Source organism: Aedes albopictus, chromosome 3, assembly GCF_035046485.1.
Source record: "Aedes albopictus strain Foshan chromosome 3, AalbF5, whole genome shotgun sequence".
NCBI classification, from domain to species: Eukaryota; Metazoa; Arthropoda; class Insecta; order Diptera; family Culicidae; genus Aedes; species Aedes albopictus.
In genome coordinates, this window is record NC_085138.1 from 172,420,238 (window position 1) to 172,431,642 (window position 11,405).

General features: G+C 40.4%; 2 protein-coding genes across 2 annotated transcripts; one reads left to right on the forward strand and one right to left on the reverse strand.

Moving 5' to 3' along the window:
- Nucleotides 1–268: 268 nt before the first annotated feature.
- On the reverse strand, nucleotides 269–1,297 carry LOC109406119 (trypsin alpha-3-like). Its single transcript, XM_029862486.2, has 3 exons — nucleotides 983–1,297; nucleotides 575–909; nucleotides 269–510 (listed from the first exon to the last, which is right to left on the reverse strand). Exons 1-3 carry the CDS (start codon nucleotides 1,268–1,270, stop codon nucleotides 318–320), a joined length of 816 nt encoding a protein of 271 aa, XP_029718346.2. The 5' UTR covers nucleotides 1,271–1,297; the 3' UTR covers nucleotides 269–317.
- An 8,538-nt stretch (nucleotides 1,298–9,835) lies between these two features.
- On the forward strand, nucleotides 9,836–10,857 carry LOC115261111 (trypsin alpha-3-like). The gene is made up of 3 exons (XM_029862487.2): nucleotides 9,836–10,159; nucleotides 10,226–10,560; nucleotides 10,625–10,857. Exons 1-3 carry the CDS (start codon nucleotides 9,872–9,874, stop codon nucleotides 10,815–10,817), a joined length of 816 nt encoding a protein of 271 aa, XP_029718347.1. The 5' UTR covers nucleotides 9,836–9,871; the 3' UTR covers nucleotides 10,818–10,857.
- Nucleotides 10,858–11,405: the final 548 nt, after the last annotated feature.

The window sequence follows — 11,405 nt, forward strand, 5'->3', positions numbered from 1 at the left end:
ACATGTTATCAAATTGGTCTCACAGGAACATTTTTTTGTTATGATTTTTGTTATTTTGCCGCTTATGACAGTCAAGTTTATAACATAATTTGTTATGGTAATAACATGAAAATAACTTATTAAATTACTCAGTTATTTTGTCAAAATAACACATTTTCTTATGCTGTTGTTATATTCTTCTGCTCGGGTTACATCATAATGAATATCGTACACACGATTTCAGTTTAACAAAATGCAAGTCATCATAATTGAACAACAACAGAATAAATACAGATAACCGTTCTTGCTAACTATTGATTTATTTAAAAGATTTCCATTTACACACCGGTGTTCGCGCTGATGAAGTTGCGGACGCTAGCAGCACCAATGTTAGCATAAACGCCAGCAAGAGGGCCTCCGCACTGGGTTGCACCCCACGACACAATACCGAACTGGCGTCCTCCAGTGACAAGTGGGCCACCACTGTCGCCGTTGCAGGAGTCACGTCCTGGCTCTCCGGCGCAAACCATGCTGCAAGTGAAAATAGACATGTAAGGAATACGTCACATTCTAGCAAATCAAAAGAAGGTCCTACTTGTCGGTGATCGCGGCGGTTCCCCACTGGCTGCGGCAAGTGGCAATGGTAACGACGGGAATGTCCACAGCGCGCAGGTTGGTTGGTAGAGATCCTCCAGGAGTGGTCAGACCCCATCCGGAAACAACCGAGCGGGTGCCACCGGCGAAGTTGGTTCCACTTGGGACAATGGTGATCGGCGAGATGTTAGCTCCAACGAACGAAGTGGTCGTTCGCAGAACCGACACATCGTTGTTTAAGTTGTTGGAGTTGTACTGGGGATGGTTCACGATCTGAGCAACAGCGAAGATGACTCCTCCGGCCAGACGGCTAGCACTTCCTCCACGCAGAGTAGCCTAAATGGATTAACAAAGTGACATTCGCTATATTGATCACACACACAAGATATTCTATTAAAAAAATACGTACGGATCCAGCGGAAACTGGAGAAACGGTACAGTGAGCAGCAGACAAGGCCCAGGTGGAGGAGATAACAGAGGCACCGCAAATGTGGTTTCCATTGTGGCGAAGGGACAATTGGTACGGGAAGTTGGCAATGCTGACTTCGTTTCCTCCAACAATTCTGCCCTCGAACTCTGGAACCTCGTAGCCTTCCAAGTCAGCAGGGCGAACCTTGTTGAACTTCAGCCAGAGGTCCTCTTCGGGACCGGCAAAAGCCGACGCCACACACAGTGCTAGAACGATAAAGGCCTTCATTGTCACTCCGATCTCTACTGGAGGCTGACAGTGGCCAAATTCTACTTTTATACGCGGGACATTCTTATCTACGTCTTTAGTTAATCGTACGTAAAAACCTCGAAAATCAATATCACGTTAATCTTCCGAACAGCTCCGTAATCAGTAGCGCGCGTTGGAAGGTAATCCAGTTCAAAGATAACGTCGTACATATGAACACTACCAAATCAGCTGAATACATGTAATTTTATGTACTCATAGAAGCCAAGTTCCATTACACTTGTTACAATTATTATTCGAATACTATAGGAAAATTTCGAGGAGGAACGATTTAGATTTAATCATTCATCTAAAATATCTGAATCATTCAAAGTACCAAGATAACAGGGGAAGTTTATTCAAGCATCGGAATTCCAAGCAATAAACAATTCTCAAATCCATTTCGACAATGCTCGATAACGGTGGGATCAGATAATGACAAAATCTGACTACGTCACTGCATAATGCTGTTAACACACTGAATTGTTTGCCGCCAATAAGACCCAATTTGTTTTAATACATATAATCGTCTAGCACCTCAAAAATATTCACTCACGCCAAATATCTAAATGTTAAAAATACATAAAGTTAATTTACGACATTAGCAGAAATCTTCCGATTGCTATCTAGAAATTTAATTATTTTTCATATTTAGCCAACTCATGATTGAATAAGTCATGCGTTTCTAACCAATTTAACGCATACTCATGTATTTCCTCTCAGTTTATTCGAGGACTTCTTAATTATGAGCAGCGTCTATTGTTTTAAGTTCCTATAAGATCTATAAAATGTTAATTCAAACCCTATGTAAAGAATATGCATTAATATGCATTAATATGCATTACTCAAATTGAATGTTGCAGTGCACTAAGGGGATTCAGGTGGCCAAAAATCGAAAATTGACTTTCTTCAATTCAAGATTTAGGTTCGGTAGTTGAAAATAGACCACTTGGACCTGTAAACCCGAGAATATTAGTTTGCTAATCCCTATACTTATCGAGATATTGGCAGCAGAATGAGACCATTGCCAATTTTTGGTAGAATGAATGATGTTCAACATCGCATATTTCGGCTTAAATGAAAAATGTTGAATTTTTAAAGTAGTTTCTAAAAGCTTGCTCATAAACCTTTCGAATGACGTATCAGACGTAGAAATGTTGATTGTAAAACTGTTAAATGATGCCACATTCAAAAAATCGAATTTTCCCGATACAAATCGTTCCATGCAAACAAAGTTTCGCAAAGTTTCGCTTCGGGACTACCTCTATATCTTTGTTAAGGATCCCTGGGAGACATTGAAATCAAATTTGGCTGCTACTAGCTGCTATTCTGCAATTCCAATCAAGTTGTCGACGGTGATTGAGATATTGTAAAATCACCTTATTGGACATGAAATACCTCTGCGGAAATATTTGGTCGTCATGACCACTTTTCTCGATAGATCAATCATAGTGGAGTCTCAATCTGGTCTTAGATCTCTTAGCGAAGCTTGTTTTTACTTATTGAAATTCATTTTGTAAATGGGATCAGAAATCCTTAAACGCCTAAAAGTATGCAATGTCCTTGTAAGTTCATGCTGTTTGAAACTGTCGTGTTGAAACAACCTATTCAACATGTTTTTCATATATTTAAAGCATAAATCCCACGAATGGGCGCAAGACATTACAAAATTGGGGCGAAGATATTTGTCGATCTTAGTGCCACCATCGACCGCCATTTGGCTACCAAGATATTGGAAGCTTTCAACATTCTCTACTGCTTGCCAAGCTACCGCGAAGCTGGAAGGGTTGACCGTGTTTACATCCAACGATTTGGTCTTGTGGACGTTGATGGTGAGTCCTGCCGCCGAAAAGCGATCGACAAGATCATTGAGCTTGGTCTGCATATCAGAGCGTCTCAAGACCCACAGTTTTACTTCCCTTCTGAAGAAAGAACTCACACATGGTAAGTTTATCGGAGTGGGATTCGATCCCAGGTCCTCGGCGTGATGGCCACGTGCTTTCACCATTACAACAGTTCCGCTACACGAAGGTCAAGGTCAAGGTTGCTTGTTCTCTTCCATATTTGGACACTTCCACATATGTTTTGGACACTAAAAGAAATCAAAAAAGCGTTGTCCAAAAAAATCGACCATGTTAACCCAGTCTGAAGTCAACGTAGTGAATGGGCACCCCTTATCTCAAAAACTGATATAATTTTGATGTCTGGAACTGATTGTGGATAGGCTTTACATTAATAGTAGATCGTTATCTAGCAAAGAAACGTAAGCCATTGATTGAACATAATATCAATGGTGCTTAAGTCAGTCAATGACAATGCACAAGTAATTGAACTCAATTCAACGTATCTCAAGAGAAATTTAGGAAGCACATAGTTTGTATCAAAAAATCTCTGCTATTCGTCGAACCACTAAATGTGAAATATTTAAATGCCCATGTAGACAATGTGATAAAACCGCAATTATTCAGCAAGACCATGCTGAATGTGTCTTCACGCAACCTGAGATTGGCAGATTCTAATACAATTGGGTATGAAACATATACAAATATTGTATTAGGGCCTTGCAAATACAAAAATTGGTAGGTGGCAGTATACCAAAAATTGTATTGGCTTCCTAGAATCTGGAAAAGGAACATTTCGCATGTGTGCGTGTGCTCTGTCGCACTGGTTTCTCATTATTTGTTCTATTTTTAGACTGATCATGGCAGCAGTGGCGGCATCAAATACCAATAGGGCACTGCACTGTTTTGATTTTGTATGGGATTTTGACATTTCCTGGCCTTGTTGTTTACTAAATCTCAATGAGAGCGAAAGAGAGGGTGAGAGTTTCGTGCAGAGCCCTATACATGTTTAAGGACAAACGTCTTGAAATCCCGCTTCACCAGTGCATCAAAACTTCAGACGCACAAATCTCAAGAAGCAAGCTCCAAATAATAGTGCATTTCATTATTCTGTTCTTGCTCACTTATAATAAGCTTAAAATAAGAAGCTCAGGTGCGCTGGTTTTGTTTACGAACAGATTTGTGCGATCAAAATCGTAAGTAGGTGCCAAAGTCGGCCATTGTGGCGGCCATTTTGGGATTCTAACAAGTCTGTCCTTAAGCTAAGTTTCCTGTTGCCAAGTAGAGCGCTCAAGTAAAATTTCACCTTTTTCCGTAAGTAATTTTGACATTTGTTTAACTGACAGCGTTTTAACAAAACGATGCTGTAAGAAGGATGTGAAGAAAAAGGCACCAGGTTGTTTACGATTTGGACTTGGAGAAATTTCGTTCGTTCCCTCAGGAAATGTTATTGAAATTGAAATGTACTTTTTCGCGCGCGTGTTGGGAAAATGATTCAATTTAAAATTTTTGGGTGGGCTTCTGGGGAAAATCCAGATAGTGAGATTCCAACGGAGTTGTGAAGCTTTCCAAAGAAAATACTGATTAGAGACATTGCGCTGGAATTCTGGGGGAACTTTTAATGGTATTTTATGGCGTTCGGACTACGGTGGAAGGAATTCTGCTGGGACTCTGGTGGTTTTGTTGAAGAAATACTGGGCGGGAGTTGTTGAAGAAATACTGGGACAAAGCTTCACGGGAAATTTTAGGATGATTCACGAAGGATTATTTGTGATGAATCTTCTGGCATTCCGTACAAAGGTTTTTCTCTGGGATTTCGCAGAGAAAATCCTTCCTCCAGCAACTTCTTCCGGGATTCCTCCAGAACCTCCTTCTAGATCTCCTCTAGGAGTAAATTTTCGGGTTTCTTCTGGTATTACTCCAGGATTTTCTTTTAAGATTACACCAGGAGTGGCATCAGTGTGATTTCTCCAATAATTCCTCCAGAAAATCCTCCGAAGATTCCTCCAGGTATCCATTCAGGGATTCCTCCAGAGATTCCTCCAGAAATTGCTCCAAAATTTCTCCGGAACCCCTCCGGAGGTTTCTTCGGAGATTCCTCCAGTAATTCCTCCCAGAATTCCTCCGGAGATTTCTTCAGGAATTCCTCCGGGGATTTCTTCAGAAATTCCTCCGAGGACTCCTCCAAGAATTCCTCCAGGAATTTATCCGAGGATTCTTCCAGGAATTCCTCCGAGGATTCTGCCAGAAATTCCTCCGAGGATTCCTCGGAAGAATCTCGGGAGGATTCCTGAAGGAATCTACGAAGAAATTCCTGGAGGAATCTCCAAAGAAATTACTGCAGGAATTGGGAGAATTCTTGGAGGATTCTCCGGAGGAATTCCTGAAGGAATCTCCGAAGTAATTCCTGGAGGAACCTCCGGAGAAATTCCAGGAAGAATCCCCGGAGGTATTCCTTGATGAGGAATTCCTTGAGGAATCTCTGGAGGCATTCCTGGAGGAATCTCCGGAGGAATTCCTGAAGGAATCTCCGAAGGAATTTGCGGAGGAATTTCCGGAGGAATCTCCGAAAGAATTCCCGGAGAAATCACCAGAGGAATACCCGGAGGAATTAGTGGAAAAATCACAGAAGGAATTTCTGGAGTAATCTCCGGAGGAATTCCTCCGGAATCTCTAGAGAAATTATTGGAGAAATCTCAGAAGGAATTCTGGAGGAATCTCCGGAGGATATCCTGGAGGAATCTCCAGAGGAATATCCTGAAGGAATCTTCGAAGGAATGCCTGGAGGAATCTCCGAAGAAATTACTGCACGAATCATTGAGGGAATTCTTAAAGGAATTTCCGGAGGAACCTTCGGAGGAATTTCCGGAGGAATTCCCGAAGGAATCTCCGGAGGAATTCCCGGAGAAATCTCTGGAGGAATTCCCGGAGAAATGTCTGGAAAAATTTCCGGAGGAATCTCCGAAGTTTTATTGGGGGTTTCCTGGAAGAAGAACCTGATAATTTCTCGATGATTTCCCGGGGGAATCCCTGGAGGAATTTCCGAAACACTCCTTGAGGAATTCCCGGAGAACTCCTGGAGGAATTTCCGGGGAACTCCCAGAATTCCTGATAATCTCCTGGAGGAAAAACTGAAGGAGGACTTCAGGATGAATTTCCGTGAACTCCTGGGGGACATTCTAGAGGAAATATCGGGAAACTCCTGAGAGAACTCTTTTAGGAATTTTCGAGAACTAGAAAACCTCAAATTTCTTCTGATAGAGCAAAACATAGCAAGAGCAATGCTGCAGATTCTCACATAATTCCTTTCTTCCAGGAAACAAACATATTCACCGAGCTGGAGTTGTTCTGAAATTAACCGCAGGATATCCGCGCTCATTGTGTTTTGCCGCAGCGGCATACTAGCGGATTTTTTAGTACGTACCTCAGTGCTTCCGCATTCCGTTGCCGAACCCATTGCGTTTTCCGCTTCAAACTGATGTTGTTTCTTGAGTTCTTTCCTTGTCATTTTTTTTATTTATTTGACGTCAATCAAATAAATAAATAAAATATTTGACGCTGTGTACTACATGCCTAAGGCCCCTGTGTAGTAATAGCTTAATGCACCCTGATGTCTTTGGTGCGAAAGAAGAAACAAAAACGAAAGAGAAATGCCACTTTAACTCACGGAATAATACATCGCCATATTATTCCGTACGGAAAATTAACAACATGACTGACAGCATCGCATGACAGTGCCATCTGTTGGCAAATCTTTCTGGCTGCAAATTACTTATCAACTGCGAACGCTTAAGTAATTTTGATTGCAAAAGTTTTACGTGACCATTATTACTTGTCCTATCTTTTTACACAGTACTTACCAGGTGGAAACTAGCCATTAAAAAGAAATACGGGCGACGGCGGGAATCGAACCGAGAAACTATCATGGTGATACACAGTATCCAGCGCTCTAACCAGCACGGCTATAACTGCACATGAATAGACAAGAGGCTGAAAGCCATCATCATCAACACAAACGTGGCTTGGTGATGGAAGTGATACGCCACACTGCACAATGGGTCCAGAGCCGTATTTGCGAAGACAAAACTGTTTAAGCTTCAGCTTTAAGTTTTTAGACACATATTGTGTTTTGAAAGTTTATTTTCAATTGTTGACCCTATTCCCTATTATTGTTATGTTAGGGTGGTTCGTCTGGTTAAACTGGTTAAACGTTTATAGCTTACTAGTTGTGCAGGAAAAATTTGAGAATATTTGGTGCATTTTTGAAAAAGTTACAGCTTGCTGAATATATTTGAAATAATAAATAAAAGTTGCATGCTTCAATTAATTCGTAACTAGCGCCGCCTACTAACAGAACCTTGAACCAATCAGCCTTGAGCGGCTGTAACCAACCTAACAACATCGCCGAAGACATCAAATTTCTAAGTGATCTGAGTCCTATGAGTCCTGAGATATAAGGAATATAACATTTGTTTGCTCACTAGCGCTGCCTTGTGGTAAAATTTTGAATCAAACGGCTCATCATTTGTTAGTTCTTGACCAGCCAAATAATATTGCCGAAGACACCAACTCTCTAAGTAACCAGGATGATGAGATATTTGATATAAACATTTCATCAGTGTTACGTCTGTTTGTCTCTGGTATGACAGATATCACAGACAGCAAGACGTAGCACTGGCGAAATTTCCATACCGTACATCTTAGCACCATGATTACTTAAATATTCGGTATACTTGGCAAAGTTGTTAGGCCAGCCAAGGTTTTACTGTGATGGGCCGTTTGATTCAAAATTCCACCACTAGGTAGCGCTGACGATAAATTAATTATTATATTCCATATATCTCAGAACTCTGATTACTTAGAAAGTTGGTTTCTTCGGCAATGTTGTTTGGTTTATTGAGGCGTTTCAGTTGATTAGCTGATTGGTTCAGGATTCTGTCAGTAGACGGCGTTAGTTGCAAATTAGTAGAAGCATGTATCTTTTACTTATTATCTCGAATATATTCAGCAACCTGTAACTTTCTATAATGTGTAGGGAATATTCTCAAATTTTATCTGCTAGTTGCACAACTAATTAGCTATAAATGGTAAAAATTTGAGCTTGATTGGATAGTTTTACATGAAGTTGAAGCGACTCTAGTAAAATGTTTCATATTTGAGTGTTCTTCGTTAAACTGCTATATCTCTGGATTAAGTGAACCGAATGAAATGAAATGTTGCACATTTATGACTAATATATAGCTCTTTGAAAAACCTTTGACTTGACTTAAATATGTTCAAAGAAAACTAAATTACAGCTTTTTGATTGCTTTACGAAAAAAAACAATCATTTCCATAATTTTGCGAATGTGTAACTTGCGCTTATTAAATTTAAAATTTGCTTGACCTCTCGCACCGCCTAGTGGTATATACAAAAGCATGCTAAGTTTTAAAAATTGCCTAAAACATTTTTAGAAAGTTGTATCCTTTTATAAAGTCCACCAAAACTATTCAAATTTTGATTACTTGTTCCTCAACGAGTTTGATTTAATTGGTGCAAATTTGGGCTTGATTGATTATTCAACTTTACACGATATTAGAGCCCTTCTATCTACATATATCTAGTTTTTGACTTCCGTTTATCAAATTACTGTACCTTAGGACTAAGCGAACCGAATTAAATTAAATTTTGAAAGTTTGTGACTAATGTATTGGTCTTCATGTATCGTTGGACTCGACTAAAATATGACCAAAGGCAAAAAAGTTGCAATTTATTGAAAACTTTTCGAAAAGTTCTAATGATTCGAATGTTTTATCCAAGGGCTGAAAGTCTCTTGAATAAAGACAAATCAATCAAATCAATCGAATGTTTTATTTTTGTAAATTTGCTATAACTTTGTAAAACATTCTGATATTGTATAGAGAATAATTAATCAGCAGATTTTTGGATAAGCCACACTTGATTGACCGTAATCATTTCACAATAATGAAAAAAAATAAATGACAGAACTTGGCAGAAACATTTTTGTCTTCGTAAATACGACTCTAGACCCATTGTGCACTGAAAAGCCCGCATCCAGCAGGTTGCTGTTTGCAAGTGGAAAGTTCCATGTAGACAATAGGACGCGAAGCTCAGCAGCGAAGCGAAAGTTATTTTTAGACGCAACCCGGTTCAACTTCTCGGGTTTGAATGGAGGTGTTTGTGTGTAGTGGTATGGAAGTTATGGAACCGTGTAGCGCATCTTAATACAACGAATGGATTATGATTTATCACATTTTCTGTACGTTTTTAATACATAAATTGGTAGAAAAGGCATATCTCAATTTTTGGTAGCTTTTCTTGTTTTGCGTGTACATTCGATAGGTACTCGGTACGGTTCAAGATCCAAGTACCATCTAAATTTCCTTATCATTCTTGATCATAGGCATTATTTTCGTATCTGCCACAATATGCAAAAAAAAAATCGACTAACTCTCAGCTATTAACTTTGAACGTATAGAGCACAACGCTGTAAAACAGACTCTGTCCATGAAGCATTCAAAAATCATTCCAAAACAAAAATAACTTATCTTAGCCCCATCGTTTCCACTTCAACCAAAGAGATACAATAAGAAGTAAAATTTCACATTATAGATTAGTGGTGATTATCAGCCAAAATCATGGTTAAACGTGTGATTGACCTGTACGAAGATAAGAAAGTTTTCAGTATATAAGCATCATATAAAATCTGTAAAGCTGCAGTAGAGATCAAGAAAAGTAACAATGAAGGTGTGCATCGTTCTAGCATTGTGTGTGGTGTCGGCTCTTGCCGGTCCCGAAGAGGACCTCTGGCTGAAGTTCAACACGGTTCGCCCTGCTGACTTGGAGGGCTACGAAGTTCCAGAGTTCGAGGGCAGAATTGTTGGAGGAAACGAAGTCAGCATTGCCAACTTCCCGTACCAATTGTCCCTTCGCCACAATGGAAACCACATCTGCGGTGCTTCTGTCATCTCCAGCAACTGGGCCTTGTCTGCTGCTCACTGTACCGTTTCTCCAGTTACCGCAGGATCCGTACGTATCTTTTTAAGAATCTCCTGTTTGGCAATACAGTCAATTTTATTTTGTCAATCCTTTCAGGCTACCCTGCGTGGAGGAAGCGCCAACCGTCTGTCCGGAGGAATTATCTTCGCTGTTGCTCAGATCGTGAACCATCCCCAGTACAACGCCAACACCATCAACAACGATGTGTCGGTTCTGCGAACGACCACTTCGTTCACTGGAGCTAACATCGCGTCGATCACCATTGTCCCAAGTGGAACCAACTTCGCCGGTGGCACCCGCTCCGTTGTTTCCGGATGGGGTCTGACCACTCCTGGAGGATCTCTACCAACCAACTTGCGCGCTGTGGACATTCCTGTCGTTACCCTTGCCACTTGCCGCAACCAATGGGGAACTGCCCGTATCACCGACAGGTAAGTCCTGCTTCTGATTTGCTTGGATGTGACGTATTCCTTACAAGTCTACTTACACTTGCAGTATGGTTTGCGCCGGAGAGCCAGGACGTGACTCCTGCAACGGTGACAGCGGTGGCCCACTTGTCACTGGAGGACGCCAGTTCGGTATTGTGTCGTGGGGAGCAGTCCAGTGCGGAGGCAATCTGGCTGGAGTTTATGCTAACATTGGTGCTGCTGTCATCCGCAACTTCATCAGCTCGAACACTGGTGTGTAAAAGGAAATCTTTCAAATAAATCGATAATTAGCAAAAACGATTATAGGTATTATATTTTTGCTTTGCTAAGTCATGATGACTTCCATTTTGATAAATTGAAATCATGTGTACTATTTTACTTATGGTTATAAGGCGGATACAAATTTTATTTTGACTATTTGTCTCCACCCCCTTTCAAAAATTTTTGGCAGGATTTTGCATTTTGAGCGGAGCAGATGAAAAAAATGTTTATCAAAATATCGGGTCTTGCTAAAAATTCTTTAACAAATCCGATGAGTTTTTAATATTTTTCAGACAAAATGCTTTATTTTTTTATCCCCCCTCCCTCGGCCAGCCAAAGAGTGGTGGGACAAAAAGTGAAATAAATACTTGTAACGGCCTAATTGTTTGTTTTCACGAATTTCCAAGAGAGAAGTCCCGCAAGACATTCCAAAAGTATCGCCCAAGTAATCTAGTAGAAAATCTTATAAGAGAATTGAATTTTGTTTTTGTTGCCAATCTATAAATATAAGTCGCCACTAAGTATAGAATTAATGCAACAACTCAGATGGATTTGCTACTGACTGGACCATCGGTTTTCCTGGAATC

Excerpts from the sequence above, each read along its gene's own strand:
- LOC115261111 (XM_029862487.2), top strand. The coding sequence starts at position 9,872 with ATGAAGGTGTGCATCGTTCTAGCATTGTGTGTGGTGTCGGCTCTTGCC. Across the intron at positions 10,160-10,225 it reads CTCCAGTTACCGCAGGATCC|GCTACCCTGCGTGGAGGAAG; the intron begins GTACGTATCTTT and ends CAATCCTTTCAG. Across the intron at positions 10,561-10,624 it reads ACTGCCCGTATCACCGACAG|TATGGTTTGCGCCGGAGAGC; the intron begins GTAAGTCCTGCT and ends TTACACTTGCAG.
- LOC109406119 (XM_029862486.2), bottom strand. The coding sequence starts at position 1,270 with ATGAAGGCCTTTATCGTTCTAGCACTGTGTGTGGCGTCGGCTTTTGCC. Across the intron at positions 910-982 it reads CTCCAGTTTCCGCTGGATCC|GCTACTCTGCGTGGAGGAAG; the intron begins GTACGTATTTTT and ends TAATCCATTTAG. Across the intron at positions 511-574 it reads ACCGCCGCGATCACCGACAA|CATGGTTTGCGCCGGAGAGC; the intron begins GTAGGACCTTCT and ends TTTCACTTGCAG.